The 27,310-nt window shown below is 38.3% G+C and overlaps 2 protein-coding genes across 8 annotated transcripts in view; one reads left to right on the plus strand and one right to left on the minus strand.

Moving 5' to 3' along the window:
• PDE4D (phosphodiesterase 4D) overlaps window positions 1-27,310 on the minus strand; it is a 1,112,988-nt gene that overhangs the window by 892,537 nt on the left and 193,141 nt on the right. The gene's annotated exons all lie outside the window — the stretch shown is intronic.
• The window catches only part of LOC309624392 (uncharacterized protein), a 133,687-nt gene that overhangs the window by 32,067 nt on the left and 74,310 nt on the right, over window positions 1-27,310 (plus strand). For both annotated transcript variants that reach the window (XM_082382569.1, XM_082382570.1), the window contains 2 exons: window positions 12,684-12,834; window positions 19,288-19,394. In XM_082382569.1, coding sequence (XP_082238695.1) covers window positions 12,684-12,834; window positions 19,288-19,394 — 258 coding nt within the window. The remainder of the gene's footprint in view (window positions 1-12,683; window positions 12,835-19,287; window positions 19,395-27,310) is intronic.

The following is a 27,310-nucleotide window of genomic DNA, read 5'->3' on the forward strand; positions in this document are numbered from 1 at the left end:
CTCTGTAGGTGTGTGTGTATTTACTTTTTACAATCTGAAAATGCACTAATTTTGTATGTATTCATATGAAAATTAATCTTCTTTTAATACCCATACTATATGTTACTCATATCAACTTAGCTTACTACAGGCCAGAAAAGTATAATCTTGAAAAAGTTTAGACATTTTTACTGCACCTCCCCAGTCCTCAGAAAAATTATAATATTGGTCTTAGCTATCCCTGAAGAATCTCATGTACACCCTTTTCTATCTAGAGAAAAGGAACCCCATCCATACCCATTTAGTCATACCTTTTTTTCTTTTTTAGATCAATTCTTTTGCATCTCAAAACACACCATCTTCGTACCCATTCCATTTTGATTAACTTTAAAAAAATAGCCTTTGGTACAAAACTTTTCAACAGTTTAAGTATATTTTATTTACAATATTTTCTTTATTCAAAATTTTCCCCAATATGTTGTATCTAAAAATGTGAAAAGATTTAGGCAAGCACATGGGCACTTGGTTAATAACATGCAAATGCATTTGTCTATGAAATCTTTATATCCGTATTTATTCCCATCATATCTGGAGACAATTTCTCCATCCTGATGGACTATCAGTGGACCTGACTCTAAGCATAGTTATTACACAAGCCAAGCCCATCTTATAGAAAAGGCCAGAAAAGAATTGGATACCCCTTCCCTTGGAAAATGCTTCTCTTCAAAGTCAATGAATAAGGAAGCTCTAGCTATCCCTGTTTGGAAGTCATAACGTAAGCTTGAACAGTGCAGTCAAATAGTGCTGAAGGAATGTTGGCTTCATGCAAATACAGCCTTTGCGCATGGTACGTCTTTGACAAGAACACAGCCTTAGTCCAAACGAAACTGTAGTGGATTGAAAATTGACCCCATGAAAGATACATCCACCTGGAACCTGTGAATGTGAACTTATTTGGAAAAAGGATCTTTGCAGATGCAATTAAGTTAAAGATCCTGAGATATTATCCTGGATTAGGGTGGACCCTAAATCCAATTATATGTCCTTAGAAGAGAAGAGAAGGGGAGAAACACTCAGAGAAAAAGGCCATATGATGACAGAGATGTTGGTTATGCGTCCACAAGCCAAAGAACACCTGGAGCCACCAGAAGCTAGGAGAGAGGCCAGAAATGGAATTTCCCCTAAAACCTTCAGGATGAACGAGTCTTGCCGATAACTTGATTTCAGACTTCTGATTTCCAGAACTGTCAGAGAATAAATTTCTGTTGTTTAAAGCCATTCATATTGTGATAAGTTGCTACGGCAGCCTTGGAAAACTAATATGGAATCAATCTTATCCTGGGGTCTGAACTCTTCCAATGTTACCTATGCCGAGAAAGGTGCAGAAAACCAGGTGGGGTGGATGTACCTTTGCTCAAGGAGAGGGTGCTAGCGATGCTGTATTCAGAAGCAAAAGCAGAAATTTTACTTAGAGTCATTGAAAGTAATGACCGTTTTGAACAACATTATGCAAAAATAGGGCTAAATGAACTTTCATTTGTAAGTTAAAGTACTGGCAGTTTTAGGTTCCAAGCAAGAGAAACAAAAGAAAAAAGCTTTATTCAGGATCACAGTGATTGCCATAACAAATGTGACAGATTTCTAATATTTCAGAAATTCTTACTCTTGTCCTTTCTTTTTTTTTTTTAAGTTTTCAGAGGAGAACAAAAAACTACACTGAGGTGAAATGATCCATATTTATTTTGCCATTCACAAAGTAAACATCCTTGGGGAAATATGAATTTTAATCTCTGTAATACTTTTCAAGAAGAGAGAATTCTGCAAACTATTTACTTATCTTTCCCATTTTGCCTCCTGACATGTTTGTGCAAGGAAAACTTTACATATGACAATTACAAAGTTTAAATTATGTTTATGATCATTTCCATGTTTTCTAAAAAGTTGATTTAGCCTAATTTTGTTATATAAAAAAGTGAAAAAAGTTACAAAAATATGTTGAGTAATTTGGTTTACATGCTTTTCTGATCTCGTCACACATTCTAAGTTGTACCATTAAAAGCTACTTTATTTTTAGAAACCATTCACATTCAGGTAAATCACATATTAAAAGCATAACCATTATGACTTTCATGACCATATAAATATGGTCACTGCTATCAAAGAGCTTTCTACCTAATGTTCCAGGAGTTTATTTGAAATAACAGTGAGAAAACTGATGAAGAATGGGGTTAAATTACCTGCCCAGGGCCTAAGAGCTGGTAAGCGGAAATCTGACTTTCCAGTTTGAGCCTGAAGGCACTATACTGACCTTCCACCATCGTCAGTAATCAAAGATTCTGATAAGTACTTTTATTTTATGCTCTAAGAATATAAAGGAGGAAATGGTGATTTACTCCAACTTGGGGGAATTTGGAAAGGCTACAGGCACCAAGTTGCTTCTCTGTTGTACTTTAAAAGACAGGGAGAAATTTCAAACATGGAGGAAAAAGCATTTCAGCTAGAGAGATTAGTTAACAAAATTGGGAAACCTTTAGTGAACACTTCCTGCAGGAGGGTTTTGTGCAATTTCAGGGCATAATGGAAATTTCCACATCCGAATTTCTACTCCCCATCTCTCACCCCCAGAGAGTCGCTAACCCTTCTAGAAACTACGAGAATCTCCTCCTTCTGGGAGCAGCATCAGATTTCTGGAGGCCTGCCCAAACTTTATGGGACTCAGAGGTCTGGAGGTGGGTCTCTGGTCCCCTGCACCATTGCTTTTAAACAGGATTCAGAGCATTTGCAGCTGGAACATCCTGTACTGCACACATAATGCCTCAAATTTAAGTGATTTTCCTCAGATCCAAAGCCCTGACCCTGCTCAGATTAATTCAGTGGCTTTGACTGCTAGCAGTAAGGCAGAGGAAAGCATTATAATTTGAGAAGATACTTCCATAATTACTGATATGTCTCTAAACTAATGTGTCATTTACTCTTAACACTGAAAATTTTAAAGTCGTGATTTCCTGTCTCTTCAATTAAGCATAGAACTCTATGGAATTGACTCCCCAGTAAACATGATGAGATTGAAACAGGAAAATCAAGAGTATCAAATAGCTTTTGGGATCCTGCAATAAACATTCTACCCAACACAAAGTTTATTAGAGCTCACTGGAGTAACCTTTTTACTTTCAACAAATATTTTAAACATGTACTAAGAACAGGGCTCCTTCTATGTTCCAGGACTCTAAATGATTTTCTAGAAATTATCTAAATCCTTACATTTATATGAGGCAGATATTATTACACTTACTTTATAGCTAGGGAAACTGAGCATCCCCAAGGAAAATTAGTTGTCCAAAGTCATAAACCTCACACCTGGTGAATTAAGGATTTGAACTCTTTTTTTTCATATTGCGATGAATCAAATGTTTGGAGTTATATGCTCCTTCCCTAAATAAGTTTTCAACCAAAATGGAAAAAAATGAGACACATCTAAAAGTAAGTGGATAAGAATTTTGCATGTCTCATTGTACTGTAGTTATAAAAATTAATTGACTTTGATGTGGCTGACCCAAGACAATTTCAGGACGGTAGAATTCTTCTGAGGGACAGAACTGCTATCAAGTTTAGGAAAACACTTAAGAACCTATTTGATTATGGAAGGTGAGACTCTCTTAAGTATAATCTAAACAGGCAAATTTTAAATAACAGAAATGATGAAACATTCTGAATGAAGAAGTAAAAGGAGTTGAACTCTGGCATAATGGGAGAGTTATGACCCTGGGAGAGGAGATGGGAGAGGAAAAGTCTGGAAGACGGGGAGCCCCATGTTTGTAGCTAGACTTGCTCAGGGAGTGTCTAATAGAAGTCTAGGAGCTCTATTCCATCATTCACATTCCAGTTGACTCCTTTGTGCTATAATTAGCTTGTATTACCCCAAAGCTTTCAGTAAAAGTTTTACCCTGCTGTTGGTGGTGTTTGGGGTAATAATGGAGGAGACGTGGAGTTCTGACGTTCTAGACGGTGGCCACCAGGAAGAAAGCAGAGTCTGAAGGCAGAGCTAGAAGTAGCTCTACGACCTGGGTAAGTGAAGAGAATTGAGTTCTAGAGTGAACTGGCTTGGAACAGATAGATGACAACTCTCCCCTCTCCTAAACGTAGCAGAGGAATGTGAGCCTAAAAGGGAAGGAAGGAAGTCAGAGTCTGTCATTCCAAGGCATGGGGCTTGAGCCATATTCTTTAGCTGCTAAAGAAAGTAACGAGGCCAGAAAGCTGGAGGACTTGGGACTTCAGATGGCAGACATTTGATTCGATCTATAATACAGAGCATAGTGGGAAGTGCCATCTGAACAGCATGGAACATGTGTTACAGCAGCACAGAGGATGAGCAGGAATTCCTATCGGGGGGGGGGGGGGATTGAGAATATACCACAAAGGATGTAGCATCTCACGTAGGCTTTGAGAGATACGTAGCATTTGGATAAGCAAAGATTAGTGTAAGGGTGTTCAACTCAGCACAAAAATGGCATAAAGGCTAGAATGTCAGTGCATGTTCTGGAAACAGGAGGATGTTGACTAACTTCAGTCAGCCACATATTGATGAGCAATGGAAGATATGGGTAGAAAAAAAGTGGAGGTTAGAGAGAGGAGGGTTTTCAATGTCAGACTAAGGAGTTAGAGATTGATTCCACAGTAAATAGAGGGCCACTGAAAGTTTTGATAAAGAGAGTAAAATAACCTGGTTGTTGTTGGCTTGGAGTCTAGAGGTAAGAAGTATGAAGACTTTGGTTTTCACTGTGTTGAGTTTAAAGGGTTGGCAGGTCATAAATATCAAATCCATTGAGTGTGTAAGACTAAAACTTAGGAAAACCTTCAAGACAAAAGATGTTGATCAGGGAGTGATTCCAAAGGCCTGAAGTAACAATTGAATCTGTGGCAGTGGATGGATGGGACTTCCCAAGAGAGATGAGGAGATGACAGAGGACAGAATTCATGCCAGCCTTACTTAGGGGGTGAGAACTGAGAACTTGAGACAGTAGAGGTCAGAAAACAAGGTGAGCTTTTTAGGAAGGGTGAGGTGGGTGATGAAGTGGGTTATGGAAGATAGAGGATAGAATAAATTCCAGGGAGCACTACTTCCACATTTGATGGAAAAAGTGTAGATAATAAAGCCATTGTGAATGATTTAGGTACACATAACATATGGAGAAAGAAATTGAAGCATTTAAATTTAAGATGTACCCAATTCGAGTCTTTGTCATGTGGACTTTTAATTTTTTTCCCATTTGTATTAAAAAAAAATTCTTGCATCCAGAGTACATTTGAATGAATACAAAAATGGACACCCAAACAAAACAAAAAATAGCAAAAAATCTTCAAAGTCACTACTGCTAAAAGCATCTACATCTTTGCTACTCAGAATAGCCTGGGGACCAGCAGCCTCAGAATTCCAGGTCCCATCCTAGACTTCCTGAGTCAAAACCTGCATTTTACCATGCTCCTCAGGCAACTCAATCATTAAATTCTAAGAAGCAGTGTTGTGCATAATACTCCTTTGTCTACACCTCAGCATAAGGATATACATGACCCCTGTCTTCCACAATATATATATGGATTCCTTACTTCACATTAGGAGATAATAACCAGGCTGTGAGACAGGATTTTCATTTTCAAATCTACCACTCAATGCCAGATGCAATTACATGCATATCTCATTTAAATCTTACTACAACCCTAAAAGGCAGGCAGCACTACCATTATCCCCATGTACAGATATAAAACTGAGCCTTAGAGAAGTTAATAGCTTGAACAAGTTCATACAGCTTATAAGAGGCAGAGCTCAGAGTCCAACCCAGATCTGACTAAAGAAGTAGCATTCTTAAATATGATACTATCAAATGAGGGATTAGGGAGGGAAATATCAATAGTATTAGCTAATGTCTATTAAGTACTTACTGTATGCCAAGCATCATTTTAAGAGCTCAGCATATATTAACACATTCAATCCTCCACAAACATGTTATCAAATAGGCATGATTGTTATTCTTATTTTATAGGTGAGTGTATTAGTCATCTCAGACTGCCATAAGAAAATACAGTAGACTAGGTGATTTAAACAGCAAAAATGTATTTTCTCCCAGTATTGGAGTATGGAAGTCTGAGATCAGGGTGCCAGCATGGTTGGGTTCAGGTGAGAATACTCTTCCTGGCTTATAGACTGCTGTCTTCTGTTGTGTGCTCACAAGGCCTTTCCTGGGTGTGTGCACATCAGGAAAAAGAGGTCTCTCCTCTTCTTATAATGAATACCACTAATCCTATCATATTAGGACCTTACCCTTATGATCTCATTTAACCTTAATTATCTCCTAAAAGCCCTATCTCCAAATACAGTCACATTCAGGTTAGGACTTCAACATATGAATTATTAAGGGGACAGAACTCAGTCCATAGCAGTACGGAATCACCATATAACCATGATTAAGTAACGTTCATGATTTTTAATAACAACGTCATGATTAAATAACATTCACCCAGTGATGAATGGTGGAGTTTCAATTTAACTCATGGCAGGCTGGCTCTGGAGACCACACTTAGCTACTAGACTATGCTCCCTCTGAGGGTCAACAAACAGAGGGCATATTAAGCAAAACATAGCTCTCTCCATTAATGGTTGAAAATGTTTTGCTTAACAAATACTTTTATTCAAATGTAATTTCCCCCAAATATTTGTTTCCTATTAGTGTAACTGGGACAGTGTGCCTTTTCTTTTTCTTTTCCAGTGCCAGGACAACTAACAAATGTAAGGTGGGAGAAAATAGGTCAGACTGTATTGACTGAATATTACTGGCTTCTAGGGGCAGATTTATTGAATGATGTCCTTCAATTGCATCCAGGTTTTCATAAAACCTATTATTCGACACTATCCTTCACTTTGTATCATTGTTTAAGGGTCTCTCCACTCAGTTAAGCCCCTAGAAGTGCCAATTAAAGGTGAGATTAAAGCCACTCCACTCATAACCTAGCAGTGGCACTGGTGTTTACCTGCTCATGAATTGACAGTGAGCTGAAAAGAGGGATTAAGTCAGGTGAAGCTCTTTCTGGACTGCTGGGCCAAACAGAAAGAGCCTGGGAGAGTAGCTGACAATCTGGAATTTTAGAAATGAAGAAATTACAATCAAGTCAAGGTGACAGATATGTCCAATGCTATATACTGAATTCCTTACTCTGAGGATATTTTTACGTTACGAACAAAAATGTTAAGAGAGGAGCATGGGTATGCTAACGGTCAAATCTGTCACTCCAGTCTCATTTCCCATGGTCCCCCAAAACACGCTCTCTGCTTCAGCAAGCTTGATCACTCTTTATCGTGACCTAGATACATACTCATATATACATTTTGATTATGTTCATGGTGTTTCCTCTACTGGCAATGCTTCCTCACCCAGACTCTCCAAATCTCATTCTTCAGCCCAGTTCAATTATCATGTCCTCTTGAGTTTTTCTCTCATCCTTCAAATTCAATTTGACCTTTCATCACACACAGCTTTATACTAATACGCCAGTGGGAAGACTTCTAATGGTCACACATATCTGGTTCTTTCTTCTCAGTACATGAGAGGATTACATTTCCCTGTCCCCTTATAGATGGGCAGGGCCACAGGACTAGTTCTGGTTAACTGATTGCATATGGAGATGAAGTATGTCACTGCCTTGCTGGGGTATTTAATTACCAGTATGGAAACATTCCTGTCTCTCTTCCCATTGTCACTGAAGTAGACAATGTTTCAAGTGGTAGCTTCCATCAACCTGAGTCCCAGAATAAAGATGAAATGGAACAGAGTACCCTGCTAAAGCACAAGGGGAATGTAGCATGAGTGAGAAGTCAACCTTCATTGTTTTAAGCCTCTGAAATTTGTGAATGTATGTGACTTTGTGGGTAGGGGTGTTATTACAGCACAACCTAGCTTATTCTAACCAATATAGTATTTCTTCTTTGAGATTATACATATATTATGCTGCGAAGAGTCTTCATTTATTCCATACTCAACAAATATTTATCAGAATATCTACTGTGGGCCAGACAATGGCCTAGGCACCAAGGGTACAATGGTGAGAAAAACATAATATCACCGACCTCATGGTGGTCATGATCTAAAGAAGGAGGTAAATGTTCATCAAATAATTACATAAATAAACACAAAGTTTAAGGTTAAATCAGTGCTATGAAGAAAAAGTACATCTGACCTAGTTGGGAGGACCGCAGTTGGGAGGAAAGCCTTTCTGAGAAAGTGATTTTTTTTTTTCTTAACATCTTTATTGGAGTATAATTGCTTTACATTGTTACGTTAGTTGCTGCTGTATAACAAAGTGAATCAGCTATATTATACATATATCCCCATATCCCCTCCCTCTTGCATGTCCCTCCCACCCTCCCTATCCCACCCCTCTAGGTGGTCACAAAGCACGGAGCTGATCTCCCTGTGCTATGCAGCTGCTTCCCACTAGCTATCTATTTTACATTTGGTAGTGTATATATGTCCATGCCACTCTCTCACTTTGTCCCAGCTTACCCTTCCCCCTCCCCGTGTCCTCAAGTCCATTCTCTACGTCTGCATCTTTATTCCTGTCCTGCCCCTAGGTTCTTCAGAATCATTTTTTTTTTAGATTCCATATATATATGGAATATTACTCAGCCATAAAAAGAAACGAAATTGAGTTATTTGTAGTGAGGTGGATGGACCTAGAGTCTGTCATACTGAGTGAAGTAAGTCAGAAAGAGAAAAACAAATACCGTATGCTAACACATATATATGGAAAAAGTGATTTTTGAGCTGAGTTACGCAAACTAATTAAGGGCAAACCAGGTAAAGACCAGAAGGAGTGAGGAGGGGGAAGAGCATTTCAGGCAGAGAGTATAACAGGTATACATGTCCTGTGGGGGACAGCTGGGCAGTGGGGAGCATGACCAATGTGAAAGAAGCAAAGAAATCAGCAAGATGGGGACTGACCATACCTTGTAGGCCAAGCCAAGGATTTTAGACTTTATCATAAAAGTAAATGAAACGAAAGCCATGAAAGAATTTAAAGATGGTAAGGAGGGGAGATCACTGCACCTCGCTGTGACGTGGGAAGCTCCCTCTCTAGGTTAAATTCTGATGTCAAAACTTGTGATACTCTTCCTTTGATAGGATCAAAGAAAAACGTATTCCTCACACAGGTGGGGAGTTCCACCAAGTGAAGGGGTAGAGGACAGCTCTCTGGGAGGAGGTCCAGACCAGAGAGAGAGAGAGCAGAGAGTGAACAGCCATTTTATAGAGGAGAATTCCCTCCAGCATCACCTGTCTGGCACAAAATTTAAAAGAGGTGTTCAGGAAGAGTGTGGGCTTGGGGGTGGGTGGAAACAGAGGAGGGGCTGAAGCTTTATCATGGCGCTGAAGGGAGTGACAGGCATGGCAAGAAATGAGACTTTGAGATTGTCAGTACTAAATCAAACATCACTGAAGGTCCAAGTCTCTTTCCAGTCTCTGTAGAGGGGGGAGAACACAACATGATTAATTTTGAATTGCAAAGGATTTTTCTGGCTATGCTGTAGATATTGGGTTGCACATCAGTTAGGAGGGTGTTCTTTATTTGGGCGCCAGTGAGGAGGATTTTGTAGTAGTCCAGGTAAGAGATGACAGATTAGGCTAAAGTACTGGTGGTGGTGGTAGAGAGAGGGCCTGGAGCATAAATTGCTCTACAAACAAATACAACCAAATCATGGCCCCTTTGAAGGAATAGTTTCTGAGGTTAGTGTTCAGTATTTGTTATGACCCCAGCAGGGCTCCTCCCAGTTGTCCAATGCCCAATTCTCTCCTAAAAATGAGCCTGCAATTTAGCCTGTATCTTGACTCTCCCAATTTCACCATGGCCTCCACTGTTCTTAAGAGCGCTCTTAAGCTTGAATTTCTCCATGCTTTGTTGCAAATTAAGTCAGTTCCTTTGGGAAGAGATTATGAACTAGTTATTTTATGGACTGCTTCTCCTCCCAGGCAAAATCTCTAAACCAGGGTTCTGGAGACGGGGGTGGGGACTGTGACAAGCTTCTCTCAGTGTGACTGAGGGATGTTCCCACTCTGGAAGCTGAGCTTAGTGGGGACCTGGGGACAGCAGCCTGATGTCCTCTAGGCTTGTCTCTCCTGGTGTAGAATCACCATCTCAGGAGCCCAGGGGAGGGGGATGAGGACCTCAGCATCCTCACATGCTGTGCACAAGGTGGGGTCTCCATTCCACAATTGGGACAGGATGGAAGAGGGAGCCCCTCCCTCTCTTGACTGCACTCATCCAGGGCTTAACCCTAGCAACAGGCACTGCGGCAGGATGAGAAATACAGAAGTCCTGCTCCTCCTGGGAAGAAAGCCCTCTGGCCGGGAGGTGTTGAGGAGAGGGAGTCCCGCATTCTTGGCTGTACCAGTCTGGGGTGGAGCCTCCACCTCACTGAACTAGGAAGGGCGTGAGAGGGAGCAGTCTTGGTTCAAATAGCACAGCCTTGCACCTTTGTTACTGAATTTTTGTAGCTGTTCTTGGATAGAAGTTTCTTCATTTGCAGTTTGTCCTTAGGACCATTTCCAGGGCTTTAAACAATTTTTTTTAAGTTTCCCCAGTTTCCCCAGGGAATGAAACTAGTCACCAGAGCCCCTCCAGCTGTCTGCCAGAAGGTGGTCCTTTCCCTATGGCTCCATCTTGAGTTGCCCCTCCCCACTGATTCTGGGCATTGGCTAAGAGGAGGTTGCTAGCAAACGTGATATAAGCAGAAGCTTGCTAAGTGCTTGCTCTGTGCAGCTTGCCCTCTCCTGATGCTGGGAACCCTTTTACCACTATTTGAATGAGGCTGAGCTAGTGTCCTGGGGGATGGTGAGTCCACAGAGAGAGAGGCTCCAGCTATGCCAGACCTCACAGATTAGGCCAAGAGAGGGTGGTGTTAGGAAACCCAGAAGGACAGAACATTTCAAGGCAGGGATGCTAAAAGCAGTGAATTCGGCTGAGACATCAAATAAGAGAAGGAGTGGAAGATTCATTATATTTGGAGGTACTAAGTTTATTGTTCATCTGAATAAGGACCATTTTATTAGTGAAATGGAGATAAGAGACAGAGTAGAATAGATTCAGGAGTGACAGGAAAGGAAGGGAACAAAGATAGTGAGACAGACAAAACTGTGGGAAAGTGTGGCTTTGCAGGGGAGAAGAGGAGTGGGGCAGACATTGAGCCGTGGTTCTCAATTTGGGGAGGTTGTGCCCCCCATGGGACATTTGGCAATGTCTGCAGACATCTTTGATTGTCACAACTTGGGGGAGTGCTCTCATGGGTGCTCATCCTAAGATGCTGTGAAACATCCTATCACGCACAGAACAGCCTGACAATAATGGATTATCCAGCCCCAAAGGTCGAGAGAATCCTTAACAAAGAGGAAAAATTGAGCGAAGACAAGTGTTTTGTTTTGTTTTATTTGTTTTTGTTTGCTTGTTTTAAACATAGAAGATCTTGAATATGTTTTGATTCTCATGGAAAATATCTAGTTGAGAGGAAGAGGCTGAAGGTACAGAAGACAAAGGTGTAATTTTCTGTGGGTAAGAATTATTATTATCCTTTCATACAGAGGAGGATACTGAGATTCTGAGAAGATAAGTGCTTTGTCCCAGGTGAGGAAGTCAGTGAATGGTGGAGCCCCAATTCTCACTTTGCCTATTTGACTCTGGACCAGGTAGCTAAAGGAGCTCTTAAAATTTTTGCTGTGGTGACAACAATAATTGTATCAACAATGGAAACTTCAACTAAGCTAATATTGCATGTTTCTCCTACCTGCCTTCTGAAAGCTCTACTTTTACCCCAACCCATTTTCTTTACTGGACCATGTTATTAACTTATTATTAAGGCTGAGTATATCGTTTAGGGAAGAACCTTCATCTACAGTTCAGGCTCCAATCCTCTTAGTCCCATTTGTAACCACTTCCACTGCCATCTGGCAAGCATTATTTCCTCTTTGGGACCCATCTAAGGAGTCCAACCCTGCCTGTCCTCAAAATGCTCTGCAGTCCCGGTCATCACTTGGTGAGCCCTGTTCTCCTATCTGAAGGGTACAGCTGGCTCAAGTGTGCAGCACCGAAAAATGGACCACTCCAAATGAAAGCCGAACACCGCTGGATCTGGTTCTGAACTCTGACCCTTTCTCAGGTGTTCTCATTGCCCTCCACTCCAAAGGAATGATGTTGCAAAATACTAAGTATTAGCATTTTATAATAGCCAGATACCTTAATCATACAGTAACAACGAATGTGCAGTTACAGTTGCTAGAAGCACTTACGCTGTACCACTGGGACAATGATGGCGGCTGAGGGAAGTAAGAGAATGAAAAGCAAATAAAGAAATGCAAGAGGGAAGGCCACTTGGGACCAAATAACACACTAATATGCTATCATATCTGTAGAAGAAATCTTGAAAACAGTATCCATGGAGCAGTCCCCAGACTCACCCTAAAAGAGTCCAGGGAACATGTACCTTCCTCCCAATGAATCTGGCTGATCTCGAGGGAGACCAGAGAAGTGTTAATTTAATGCAAGGGAGTAAAGTATGGAAGATGAGAAAGAGCCATGAGTCCCCTTTCTTGTTTTAACAGATCCTTACCTGAGCTATTTTTAAATCTCTTTGGATAGATTTCAAAAACTCTCTCTCCTACTTTTTCCAGTTTTGAATATTGTTTAGTCTCAAGAAAGTCTTGCATTGGGATTTTATCCAGGAGTACTTCTTATTTGATCACCTTGCAATTCCCTCCTTACTCACTGGAGATGAAGATACTCTTCAGCACCACGTGTCAGATGACCCTACATGGACTTCAGGTATTTCTTCTTCCTCCCTCCCACCTACCTTTCTCCTTCCTACTGTCTTCTCTCTTCCTCTCCCTCCATCCCTTCTTATTCCCTTCCTCCTTATCTTCTTCCTTCCTACCACCTTAACCTTCTTTTCTCTGAAGCATTCGTAGAATATGAACCAGATGTGTTTGACTCCAAATCCCACAAAATATAGATGACATGAAGTATGACTAACCACCCTGGACCTTAAGGTTATCTTTTAAGATATGCACTCTGATCTATTAAAATGTTAAAGTGCAAAGTTTTCTGGAATGTTATCAAATACATCAGTCTATTGAAAAGCAATATAATTTCATCATTATTACTTTGCCAGGTTTTTCTGTGGCTTCTTTTGAAAGTGTATAGAAGTAGTTTAGTTAGTTTTTCCCAGTTTCTATGTATTCAATACCACATTACCGGAGCAGAATAAATGGTTGAAATGGCAGTTTGCCATAAGCTCTCCTAGCACTTTGAAAGGAGTGTATCAGAAGAGAATATCATTTACTGTTGACTAAAACATTAAAAGATGAAATAATAACATTTAAATCAAGTGCTTTTTGTGAAAAATCACTAAAAGTCTATCAGAAAAATATTGAAAACACTTTGGATCACAGCCGAGCCTTTTATTACAGAGCTTGAATTAGAGTCTGTGCTGTTTTCCACATAGACCAAGCTTAAGAGGCAGGAGTAAATGAAGATCTGGGATCCTTTAATCTTAGGATATTTCACTTCCGAACAGTGACTGAGACAAAGATATGGACGACTTATATTCAGCTAAAATTGAGCGTGGAAGGATCACTTTCCTGTTTTTCTTCCCACTCTTAGTATCTCTTTACACAGTTATGGCTTTCATTCTCCTTTCTAACATTTGCACACCATAGGCTATGATAGAGACCTGGATAAAAACATAAAAGAGAAGCATCTTCCGTGTGGGAACTGTATCTCAAAGCCTGATGCCAATAAAGTGATGAGGAGGAGAGGTGACAAAGTGATGTTAGGGAGTTAATGGCCTCACAAAAGAGTCATCTCTTTTATTTTTTTTTCAAGTGAAAATGATGAGGAACAACGCAGCAGATTTTAATGTGTGGTCTCCTGCACAAACTGACCCATGTCTGAGCCGCCCTCCCCACTGTAGATGGTCCCAAAGTGGGCACGGGAGCAGCAGTCTTGCTAATATTGCTCATTCTGCTCAAATCATCTATCTCTGTTGTCCCTGTCTTCCCACTGCTGAGACTCAGATAAGCTGGCCCTTCTACTAGCCTCAAGTCACAGGTAATAATATTGGCACAGTGATGGGTGAGCAACCTACCAGGGACCATGGTAGAATTTAATAAAGTAGTTGGAATTAGAGCTCATCCCCACAACTTCTCATGTTGAGCAGTTAGTACAGCTAAGATGGGAATTAGCTTCTTGCCTCCATGTAACTAAAGGAGTTTGATACCACTACGCCTTAGTGAACAAAGAAAAAGATTAATCGTCTATCAAGATTAATCTTTCACAAGTCAGTGTTGGACCAAAAGACTTTCTGAACTATCTTGAATCTCTAACATGGTAGGCACTGAAGAAGGACACCCATCTTCCCTAATTTTATTTAAAGAAAATTATTCAAACGTGGAAGCCATTTTCATCCAGTTGTAGACTCATTAGCACTTACCAGGATACAACAGTGATGGGCTGATTTTGCCCAATAGGTTATCAAACCCAGGCCCTCACTTGCCCTGAGTCATCTAATGTGAAAAATGACTCATGGAAAGCACTCTCTAATTGGTGAAATACTACACGCGTATCAGGGGCTCTTATTTAAATTAATGAGTTACGATTTCTATCCTAATGGGCCCATTGCTACATTGTGTAAATTGAAGCTCTTTTTGGCTGTCTGTTATATCCTGGTATTTATTCGGGCTCATCGGATGTCTCTCCTCTTCAAACTATTATGTTCTACACACTTATAATACAATAACTTTCCTTGTATGCTCTTTCTCTCACATCCCTATTGATATATAATTGAGTTTTGCCCTAGTTTTCAAACAGAAAGGTTTGGATTCTCAAACAAAATGCCAGAATCCTGATAAAGCTTAGTAGATTCTATTTGTAGCTAATGAGATCAGCTGGAAACCAAGAATTCCTAGAGGAGTGTCATATGCCAGCAAACTTTGAAATTGGTCGTTATATTGCTACATTTGGCTATTTTCAAGTAGTCTGAAGGGTTCCTATTCACAAGAGAATATAACTTTCCAGCACTTTCCTACAGAGAGCACTTTGCTGTCCTTTGAATATCGTCCTGATGTTCCTTGGAAGGCAAGGGTCAGCAAGTCCTTCCCTTCTCTCTTAACCTGGGTTAACCTGGGAAGGGTGACCTTTACCTTCCCAATTCACACTTAAACAGGAGATGAATTCCTGGATGAATTATGCAGCTCAGGACCGGAAGGCTGGGGAGGTTCTGGAGGGCCAGTTAATGGGCTCAAGGGCTTAGGTCTATAGAAGGACAAACTGGCCCATCTGGTCCTGCAAGTCAGTTACTAGCTCCTCCCTCACATGGATATTAACTACATCCTGAGGATCAAGAGAAGACTGAAACTTGTAGGATACACATACTTGCTGCCGAATGCTTATAAGTTCTTGAAATGTGAAATGCCATTACCAAGAGGAGCTTAAACCTTTCAAAGGCATATTTAAGAGGAAGTTTGTTTAGGAAACTGATTTTCAAGGATATGGTTGACTCTTAAGAGTAACTCCAAAGGCAATCACGGTGGTAATTTGCAATGTTTCGTACACTAGTACATTCTAATAGAGATGTATAAAATATACCTTAAATATTACCTTACTAGTGAGTGTACTTAATAGTGCCATAAATGCATTGTGAGTGGAGCTCCTTTGTATAAAACTTGTTATCCAAAGCTAAAAATAATCACCACTCTTGAGATATTCTACCAGGTTTTCCTTATTGGTACTTATTATATTCTTGGGATGATACTGTGGCCTGGGTTATGCCTGAATTTACATAACAATAAGCTAAATTATAATGGAATTCTTTTGTGATTGAGTAATGCTGTATACAATTCTATATATGCAGAAGCAAAAGCACAGATGAATTATATTATTTTCTTCACACTGCAGAAATCTAGTAGGAAATTGCATGCTCTTATCTAGGGAGTTACAGAGGAAGTAGTCAGTGGTTGTGCACTGTGCAATTCTAATTTTGTGCAAAGATTGTTATGGCTGGCTGTTCTTACCGGTTGAACTACTGAAGAAGGAATGAGAACTATGGGATGAATAAAATAGTTTTAGGTTGAAGATTGTGTCAAAAGCTCATAATTAACAAATGCACTCTGAGCTCCCAATAGCAAGAACTCTCCACTAGAGGCTGTGGTTGATAAAGAAGTCATTAATCCATGCATTTGGCTTTTAGGACACTAGTAATTTAGTTGGGGAGAAAAGACACACAAATACAAAAAGTTAAAAAAAAAAAAAAGTATATCATTAACTGCCAGTTCATGAGACAACTTAGCATAAAAGAAAGAACACTGAGCTGGGAATCATTATATAGATCCTAATCCTGATTAGCCTTGAACCTTAGTGACCTTGATCACGTTATGATTTCCCTGGGTCTCAATCTTCCCACCTAGTTAAAGGCAACTTTTATTGAAGGCTCACTAGGGGTGCCAGGCATCTTACACATATTTCCTCACTTCATCCTCAAAACCACCCGAGGCAGTAGGTAATATTCAATTATTGGTCCCCATTTTTACTGATAAGGAAACCAAAGCAAAACAAGATTAAGTAAAACATCCAGGATTATACTGCCAGTATGTGGCAGAGGATTCAAACTCGTATTCTCAGTATTCATTAGAATGCTCTCTGTGTGTGTGTGTGTGTGTGTGTGTGAGAGAGAGAGAGACAGAGACAGAGAATAAAAAAGAGTGAGAAAGAGAGAGAGGGAGATAGGGAAAGAGAAATCAGAATATCTGATAGGTTTTTCTGGTTGTTTTACATGATATATGCTCTCATTCATGATAAAAGAATTTTATCATGAATTACCAACTATCTGGACAAGCTATAAGACACAGTGAGATTCTGTTCACGTCACGTGCCAGTGCAATTCTAATTTTGTGCAAAGATTGTAATGGCTGGCTGTTCTTACAGGCTGAACTACTGAAGAAGGAATGAGAACTATGGGATGAATAACATAGTTGTATTTTTAGTCATGTGCCAGTAGAAAGTCCATTCCTGATACCGCCATGACCACGTGGGCCTGACTCTCTGGTTCAATTCTATACATCATGATTATGTCAAGCACACATATGTTACTCTTAACACTAAGAAACAGCTTTCCCATAGAAAGTCACCTGCTCTGATTTATATTTGAGATGACATAAATTACCCACTCACTAATCCAACAAACCTGTTTTTGTATAGACCTGAGTTAGAGAAATGTTCATGTTACCTTACAATTATTCCTCATATATAAGACATTGGCTGCTTGTGTTTTGATTGCTTTATATTACTTTAAAGGGCAACATGGCGCTATTTAATTTAAACCTACTTTATGATGATAGCACAAACATTATAGTTTAATTTATATGTGATTAATAAACATTTAAATATGTTTTTAATTTAAATATATGGGGGTCACTTCAAATATTAGAATTAAAGCTTCTTTGAGTAAGATTTTCAAAATAGTATAAGCAGAGTACTGCATTGTTCTAACTGTATCTACCCTAAATGTTATTTGCATTAAGAAATCTTGAGATTTTTGGTTCTTTCTTCATGACTCATTTTAAAGGTCATACTTTTCTGTTTTTTGCTCTGTATATCTCACAGTATCTTTGGATAAAGGCCACATATCTCTGATCTAAGGCTACCAACAGACTATGCACCAAGGTGTATGGTTCAATATCTTCAGCCCCATAGATAGGTAGTTAACTCCATCTTTTTTCAGGGGAGGGCAGATAAAAATATAAGAGGGAACTTCCAGCTATTATATATAGGTGGTTATATAAACTCATACAAAGAAAACATATTTTATAAATGATTTGAATTATTTTATAATTCGGTCCTTATTTATGATTGTTATGAAATAGACGCTAGATTTTCCTAGACTGGATGCAGATATCTTATTTGTCTTTGTGTCTCTGGAACACAGTTTCTCAATTTTTGTTGAATGAATGAATGAACAAATGAATAGATAAATATCTAACCATGATTAAGGGTATGCTATTGGAATGAAGAAGCAAAGCTTGGGATATCAGTTAGTACAACCTGGACTGCCTTCTCTCTTGACTGTTTGAGCCTAGACCTTTGGTGGATAAATCCCTCCTCTATCAAGTTCTGTATTTAGTTAAAGTTTATTTTGTCATTACCTTTTGACTTACCAAGAAATTAGTTTTATTTTATTATTGATATAGTTTTTATTTCTTCTTTTTTTCTTTTGCTTCATTTCTGAGTAATTTAAAATTAAATAGGTAAGAAAAAAATTGTACCAGTTATTTTTTAAGAAACAACAGTTAACCCAGCATGGGTCTGAATAAAGTAACATCATGTCTGGCCCAAAACACTTAAGCAATGATGTCAGTTGAGTGGTAAGGCAGAAGAGAAATTTCAAAAGAATCATTCTCAAATCATCAACAGCAACGTTTATTGAGTTCATACTATGTGCCAGGCATGACTCTAAGTTCTTTGTAAGTATTAATTTACTCAATTCTTACAACAAACCTATATGAAAACGATAATAAAGATAATATTGTGCTCTTTATATTTTTGTGTAGTCTCAGCTTTAGTAATAGCTATTGTTAGTAGACAGAAGAAGAGAATAACTAAAGAATGATCCTTTGGGATATAAGAAGTAAATAATGTATTTTTCCATGTATTTCGATAAATTTACACTATCCTTTTACTTCCAATATCAATAAAATATGTCAAATGCAAAAAGATTGAAATGCTTTCTACCAAACACATCGCAGTTTAGAGTAGTGGCTAAGTGTATTAGGAATACCCTCTTTAAACATCTCTGTTCTTCCCTCAAAGTCCATCTCTGAATGCCAGATTCTCACCTTTCTTCTCTCTCTGCCCCTTTAAATCCACAGCCCATAAAATCCTTACTCTGCCCCCAACCCTGCCCCATCACTTCTGGCCCTAAATTTTTATGTCCCACTCAATGAAACCCTAAGCTGCATTAGCTAACCTACCTGCACCCACCCATAGCAGATTGTATTATACAAAGATAAATTTATAGATCTTATGTTCTCTTATGCTGTGACTGATATTCCCCTTCCAGAAAGGCGGGATCTATGTTCTCTGTCTTTAAATCCTAGACAAAACTTGTGGCTGATCCAACCAATAAAGTATGATTTAAGTGACACTCTGTAGTTTCCAAGGCTGGGTCATAAAGAGGACTCCGCTTCTAACAGGCTATCTCTTTCTCTCTGGGGATGCTTGCTCCAGGATCCCAGCCGCTACGCTGTGAAGAAGCTCAGACTAGCCCTGAGAGGGAGAACACGTGGAGAAGAACTGAAACCTCTTGTCTACAACCTGCATCAACCAACAGACATGTGAGTGAATGGCCTTTCAAATGATTACAATTGCCAACCTTTAGAGTTGTTAGCTGAGGCCTTAGATGTGGTAGGGCAGAAATCAGCCATCTCCACTCTACCTTGTTCAATTTCCTAACTTACAGAAACCATGAGATATCATAAAATATTATTATTGTTTTAAATCACTAAATTTTGAGGTATTTTGGTATGGAGAAGTAGATAACTAATACATCCCCTTAGAAAGGAACTCATGACCATCTATCATTCCTTGTATCTTCACCTTGGAGAAAGGCGGCATATTAATGTTTTACCATCTTCTTTGCTAAACTGCTTCTAAAATATTCACCAAATAAGTTCTGGTCTCATACATTTATTTTTATTTTTGTTTCTTTAATGTATTTATTTATTATTTATTTTTGGCTGTGTTGGGTCTTCCCTGCTGCACGCGGGCTTTCTCTAGTTGCGGCAAGAGGGGGCTACTCTTCATTGCAGTGTGCGGGCTTCTCATTGCGGTGGCTTCTCTTGTTGTGGAGCATGGGCTCTAGGCACTCGGGCTTCAGTAGCTGTGGCACGCAGGCTCAGTAGTTTTGGCACTCAGGCTCAGTAGTTGTGGCTCGAGGGCTCTAGAGTGCAGGCTCAGTAGTTGTGGTGCATGGGCTTAGTTGCTCCGTGACATGTGGGATCTTCCCAGGCCAGGGCTCGAACCCATGTCCCCTGCACTGGCAGGCAGATTCTTAACCACTGTGCCACCAGGGAAGTCCCTGGTCTCATACCTTTATAAGGCAATATTTGTTCTAGCCATTTATATAGAAATATTTCCAAGTCTTCAAGAAATGGTTTAATGTTTATATCACAAACATGAAATTTGGAATCATGTTTTAGTTATGCAGAGGAGAAAAACTCCAACTGCAAATTGTATTTTGCTAATGAAATGCATCAAAAATATTTATTTGTTAAATATTCATATTCTGTAAAATTTTGAAACCATAACAGTGAAGCATTTAGACTATCGCCTTAAGTTTAATTCATATTTTTCACAAGAAATAAACTAATAACTTTGCTGGAGCCAACTAAAGTCCTCATTAACATTCACTTGATAAAACTGGAAATAGAACTGAACGTTATTCGATCATAAAAGCAACCCTTAATGTTGCAGAATATATTTTTCAGTAAGCTTAGAAATTTGCATTTACTAACATCATTTCACAGTTCTCAATCTATTTTTGACAAGATATTACAAGACTGAGCAGGCCCAGTGCTTATCAAATTATTTATATTGCTCACAGTACTATAAATTACAAGGAATATTGTGGACATTTGTAATAGTCTATAACACATCTGTATAAATGATAACTAAAAAGGTAGCAATACTTTCCCATCTGCCTTACCTATACAATTTAAACTGTACATATTTCAGAATAAGGGAAGAAATGTGACAAGCCTTAGGGAAAGGAAGAGTTATTCAACAGTCATGCTAAACGTGGACCTCACTAAGTGCTCAATTCCTTGGAAAGTTTTAATATCCTTATTTAAAGAGGGAGGGGGAAAGCAAGAAATGATATAGTAAGGATTACTACTGCCATATCTTTGAGAAGAACTGGACATTGTAAAAAGGAAAGTATCCTCCAAATTATTTTAGCATATTAAGCCAACATCCTGGTTAAGGATTACTGAACTAATATTTTGGCAGTTTTCTGAGCAGCATTCAGCATGAAGCAATGTGTTCAGGTGGGCGATTCAGACTCAAAGGTAGTGGTGAAAAAGCAGGAAAGACTAAAAAGTCAAAAATGGATGTTATTAATAGAGATGGCAGATCTAAAGATATTTTAGCCCAGACTGTGGCACTAACATATTGAATACGAATTCATTCTTATTCCCAAAGACCCAGTTGCAAAAAGTTACTGACCTGAAGATACCCTCCTTATCTTTCAAGATTTTACTACAGTACTTAGTAAGAGATCACTTTTCAGACAGATTCAGAAGAATGACATATATGCGCTGTAAGCCCTTTTCTTTTTGGTGCCCATAGTGAAGATTAGTGATTACCTGCATTAAGTAAATTCATGCATGTGAATGATACACAGGGCAATGCCTGGAATATAAGGGATGCACAGAAATATTTGTTTAAATCTTCTATCAGAAATTATGTAACAGGTATCTGATTCATAATGTACAGTTGTATTAAACCTAGAAGAATATATTCTCTGAATTTGGACATTTTTCCCAAGTTGGAAATCAGAAATGTTCAGAACACTTTGTGTACATAGGTATTTGTAATGGTGAAAATTTTTAAATAATGTTACAAATGCAATGAAATTAAAGCAATAAAATATTAATCTGCAAACTAATCATTATCTGGAAGAATTTTTATGATCCCAAACAACACATTAAGAATGTTAAATAAAAATACTAAGTGAATTGCTATAGCTTTGTAATATAGCTATAGTAATCAAAAGAGTATGGTATTGGCATTAAAAACAGACATATAGATCAATGGAATAGAATAGAGAGCCCAGAAATAAACCCATGCATATATGGTCAATCAATTTTTGACAAAGTTGCCAAAAATACACAAAAGGGAGAAGATCATCTTTTCAAAAAATGGCCTGGAAAAACTGTATATTCACATGCAAAATAATTAAATTGGACCCCTATCTTACACAATAAACAAAAATCAACTCAAAAGGGATTAAAGACTTAAACATAAGAACTGAAGCCATAAAACTCTTAAAAGGAAACATAGGGAAAATCTCCTTGACATTGGTCTTGGCAATGGTCCTTTGGATTTGACAGCAAAAAGAAAGGCAACAAAAGTAAAGATAAACATGTTGGGACTACATCAAACTAAAAAGCTTCTACACAGCAAAGGAAACCATAAACAAAATGAAAAGGCAATCTAGGGAATGGGAGAAAATATTTGCAAACCAGATATCTGATAAGGGGTTAATACCCAATATATATAAGGAACTCATACAACTCAATAGGACAAAACTAAATAACCTAATTACAAAATGGGTGAAGAACATAAACAGACATTTTTCCAAAGAAGACATACAAATGGCCAACAGGTACATGAAAAGGTGCTCAGCATCACTAATTAGGAAAATGCAAAATATGCAAATGCAAAAATAAGTGTGAGATATCACCTCACACCTATTAACATGTCTATTATCAAAAAGACAAGAGGTAAATGCTGGTGAGGATGTGAAGATAAGGGAAGCCTTATATGCTGGTGAAAATGTAAACTGGTACAGCCACTGTGGGAAACAGTACGGAGGTTCCTCAAAAAATTAAAATTAAAACTACCATATGATCCAGCAATCCCACCTGTGGATGTATATCCAAAAGAAATGAAATCATTATCCCAAAGAGATATGAGTACTTCCATGTTTATAGCAGCATTATCTACAATAGCCATCTTATGGAAACAACCTAAATGTCCGTTGATGGGCAAATGGATGAAGAAAATGTGGTATATATACAGTGGAATATTATTCAACCTTTAAAAAAAGGAAATCCTATCATTTGATGAACCCGAAAGGCATTATGCTAAGTGAAATAAGCCAGATAGGGAAAGACAAATATGACTTGGTATTATTTATATGTGAAACCTTTAAAAAAAAAAAGCTGAAGTCATAAAAATAGAGAGTAGAATGGTTCTTACCAGGGGTTGGGGGAAATAGGGAGAGGTTGGCAAAAGGGTACAAATTTTCAGTTACAAGATGAGTAAGTTCTGAGGATTTACAGTACAGTAAGGCGACTACAGTTAATACTGTATTGTATACTTGCAATTTTCTAAGAAAGTAGATCTTAAGCATTCTCATAAAAGAAAAAGGTAACTAAGTGAGGTAATGAAAATTAATTAACTTGACTGTGAGACTCATTTCACAGTGTATACATATATCAAACTATCACACTGTACACTTTAAATATATTACAATTTTATTTGTTAATTATACCTCAATAAAGTTAAAAAATACTAAGTGAAAAACAGTGACATATAAAAAAGTTACAATATTATCTCAATTTTTAAATTATAAATTTATATTAAAATATTATTGCATATAAATAAAATTATGTAAATACATGTAATATACAAAGGACTACAAAATATTAGTAGTAGTGTTCCCTGAGTAGTACAGTAAAATTATTTTAAATTTTCTTTTTTACACTTTTCTATATTTTCCAAATTTTCTTCAGTGAACATACCTTATATAAATTGTTTTAAAAAATAACTGATTTCTAAGATTATAACATAAATATTTATAGACTTTTTCCCCTAGACTGGCATAAAGTTTACAATTGCTGAAATTTAAAACAAAGCAAGTATACTGGAATAAAAACATACATTAAAGTGATTGCAATGAGTACAATCAAATTGTCTTTTATATGCCTACTCTAAAATCATCCATGGCAGTATTTAATATATGAAAGTTAGTTATATATGCTTGTATATGCATAAACACTAGGGTAGTTGTGCCTCAGGGGAGGGACTGGAAAATGGAGAACATAGGGTAAGAAAAAGATACTCTAATATATCTTCTTGTTTGAATTTTTATCACATGCACATGACATTTTTTCAAAATTAAAACATTATGTATAGAGGACCTTCAAGATGGCAGAAGAGTAAGACGTGGAGATCACCTCCCTCCCCACAAATACATCAAAAATAAATCTACATGTGGAACAACTCCTACAGAACACTTACTGAATGCTGGCAGAAGACCTCAGACTTCCCAAATGGCAAGAAACTCCCCATGTACCTGGCCGTGTGGCTGACAGGGTCTTGGTGCTCTGGCTGGGTGTCAGGCCTGAGCCTCTGAGGTGGGAGAGCTGAGTTCTGGACACTGGACCACTAGAGACCTCCGGGCCCCATATAATATCAATTGGCCAGGGCTCTCCCAGAGATCTCTGTCTCAACACTAAGACCCAACTCCACTCAACGACCAGCAAGCTCCAGTGCTGGACACCCCATGCCAAACAACTAGCAAGACAGGAACACAACCACACCCATTAGCAGAGAGGCTGCCTAAAATCATACTAAGCTCACAGAAACCCCAAAACACACCACCAGACATGGTCTTGCCCACCAGAAAGAAAAATTCTAGCCTCATCCACCAGAACACAGGCACCAGTCCTCTCAACCAGGAAGCCTACACAAGCCACTGAAACAAACTTACCCACTGGGGGCAGACACCAAAAACAACGAGAACTACAGACCTACAGCCTGCAAAAAGGAGACCCCAAACACAGTCAGTGAAGCAAAATGAGAAGACAGAGAAAAACACAGCAGATGAAGGAGCAAGGTAAAAACTCACCAGACCAAACAAATGAAGAGGAAACAGGCAGTATACCTGAAAAAGAATTCGGAGTAATGATAGTAAGGATGATCCAAAATCTTGGAAACAGAATGGAGAAAATACAAGAAACCTTTCACAAGGACCTAGAAGAACTGAAGAGCAAACAAACAATGATGAACAACAAAATAAATGAAATTAAAAATTCTCTAGAAGGAATCAATACCAGAATAACTGAGGCAGAAGAACGGAGAAGTGACCTGGAAGATAAAATAGTGCAAATAACTATTGCAGAGCAGAATAAAGAAAAAAGAATGAAAAGAATTGAGGGCAGTCTCAGAGACCTCTGGGACAACATTAAACGCACCAACATTTGAATTTTAGGGGTACCAGAAGAAGAAGAGAAAAATAAAAGTTTTGAGAAAATATTTGAAGAGATTATAGTTGAAAACTTCCCTAATTTGGGAAAGGAAGTGGTCAATCCAGTCCAGGAAGCACAGAGAGTCCCATACAGGATAAATGCAAGGAGAAACATGCCAAGACACATATTAATCAAACTATCAAAAATTAAATACAAAGAAAAAATATTAAAAGCAGCAAGCAAAAAGAAACAAATAAAATACAAGAGAATCCCCATAAGGTTAACAGCTGGTCTTTCAGCAGAAACTCTGCAAGCCAGAAGGGAGTGGCAGAACATATTTAAAGTGATGAAAGGCAAAAACCTAAAACCAAGATTACTCTACCCAGCAAGGATCTCATTCAGATTTGACAGAGAAATTAAAACCTTTACAGACAAGCAGAAGCTATGAGAATTCAGCACCACCAGACCAGCTTTACAACAAATGGTAAAGGAACTTCTCTAGGCAGGAAACACAAGAGAAGGAAAAGACCTACAATAACAAATCCAAAGCAATTAAGAAAATGGTAATAGGAATAAACATATCAATAATTACCTTAAATGTAAATGGATTAAATACTCCAACCAAAAGCCATAGACTGGTTGAATGGACACAAAAACAAGACCCATATATATGCTGTCTACAAGAGACCCATTTCAGACCTAGGGACACATACAGACTGAAAGTGAGGGGAGGGAAAAAGATATTCCATGCAAATGGAAATCAAAAGAAAGCTGGGGGGTTCCCTGGTGGCACAGAGGTTGAGAGTCTGCCTGCCGATGAGGGGGACACGGGTTCGAGCCCTGGTCTGGGAAGATCCCACATGCCGCGGAGCGGCTGGGCCTATGAGCCACAACTACTGAGCCTGCGTGTCTGGAGCCTGTGCTCCGCAGCAAGAGGGGCCACGATAGTGAGGGGCCTGTGCACTGTGATGAAGAGTGGCCCCTGCTTGCCGCAACTGGAGAAAGCCCTCGCACAGAAACGAAGACCCAACACAGCCAAAAATATAAATAAATAAATAAATAAATAAATAAATAAATAAATAAATAAATAAAAAAGAAAGCTGGAGTAGTAATTCTCATATCAGACAAAATAGACTTTAAAATAAAGACTATTACAAGAGACTAAGAAGGACACTACATAATGATCAAGGGATCAATCCAAGAAGAAGATGTAACAATTGTAAATATTTATGCACCCAACATAGGAGCACCTCAATACATAAGGCAAATGCTAACAGCCAAAAAAGGGGAAATCGAAAGTAACACAATCAGAATAGGGGACTTTAACACCCCACTTTCACCAATGGACAGATCAACCAAAATGAAAATAAATATGGAAACACAAGCTTTAAATGACACATTAAACAGGATGGACTTAATTGATATTTATAGGACATTCCATCCAAAAACAACAGAATACACATTCTTCTCAACTGCTCATGGAACATTCTCCAGGATAGATCATATCTTGGGTCACAAATCAAGCCTTGATAAATTTGAGAAAATTGAAATCGTATCAAGTATCTTTTCAACCACAATGCTATGAGACTAGATATCAATTACAGGAAAAAAACTGTAAAAAATACAAAAACATGGAGGCTAAACAATATGCTACTAAGTAACCAAGAGATCACTGAAGAAATCAAAGAGAAAATCACAAAATACCTAGAAACAAATGTTAATGAAAGCACGATGACCCAAAACCTATGGGATGCAGCAAAAGCAGTGTTAAGAGGCGATTTTGTAGCAATACAATCCTACCTCAAGAAACAAGAAAAATCTCAAATAAACAATCTAACCTTACACCTAAAGCAATTAGAGAAAGAAGAACAAAAAAAACCCCCAACGTTAGCAGAAGGAAAGAAATTATAAAGATCAGATCAGAAATAAGTGAAAAAGAAATGAAGGAAATGATAGTAAAGATCAATAAAACTAAAGGCTTGTTCTTTGAAGAGATAAACTAAATTGATAAACCATTAGCCAGACTCATCAAGAAAAAAAGGGACAAGACTCAAATCAATAGAATTAGAAATGAAAAAGGAGAAGTAACATCTGACACTGCAGAAATACAAAGGATCATGAGAGATTACTACAAGCAACTATATGCCAGTAAAATGGACAAACTGGAAGAAATGGACAAATTCTTAGAAAAGCACAACCTTCCGAGACTGAACCAGGAAGAAATAGAAAATATAAACAGACCAATCACAAGCACTGAAATTGAGACTGTGACTAAA

Source organism: Balaenoptera borealis (assembly GCF_965194805.1).
Source record: "Balaenoptera borealis genome assembly, chromosome: 2".
NCBI classification, from domain to species: domain Eukaryota; kingdom Metazoa; phylum Chordata; class Mammalia; order Artiodactyla; family Balaenopteridae; genus Balaenoptera; species Balaenoptera borealis.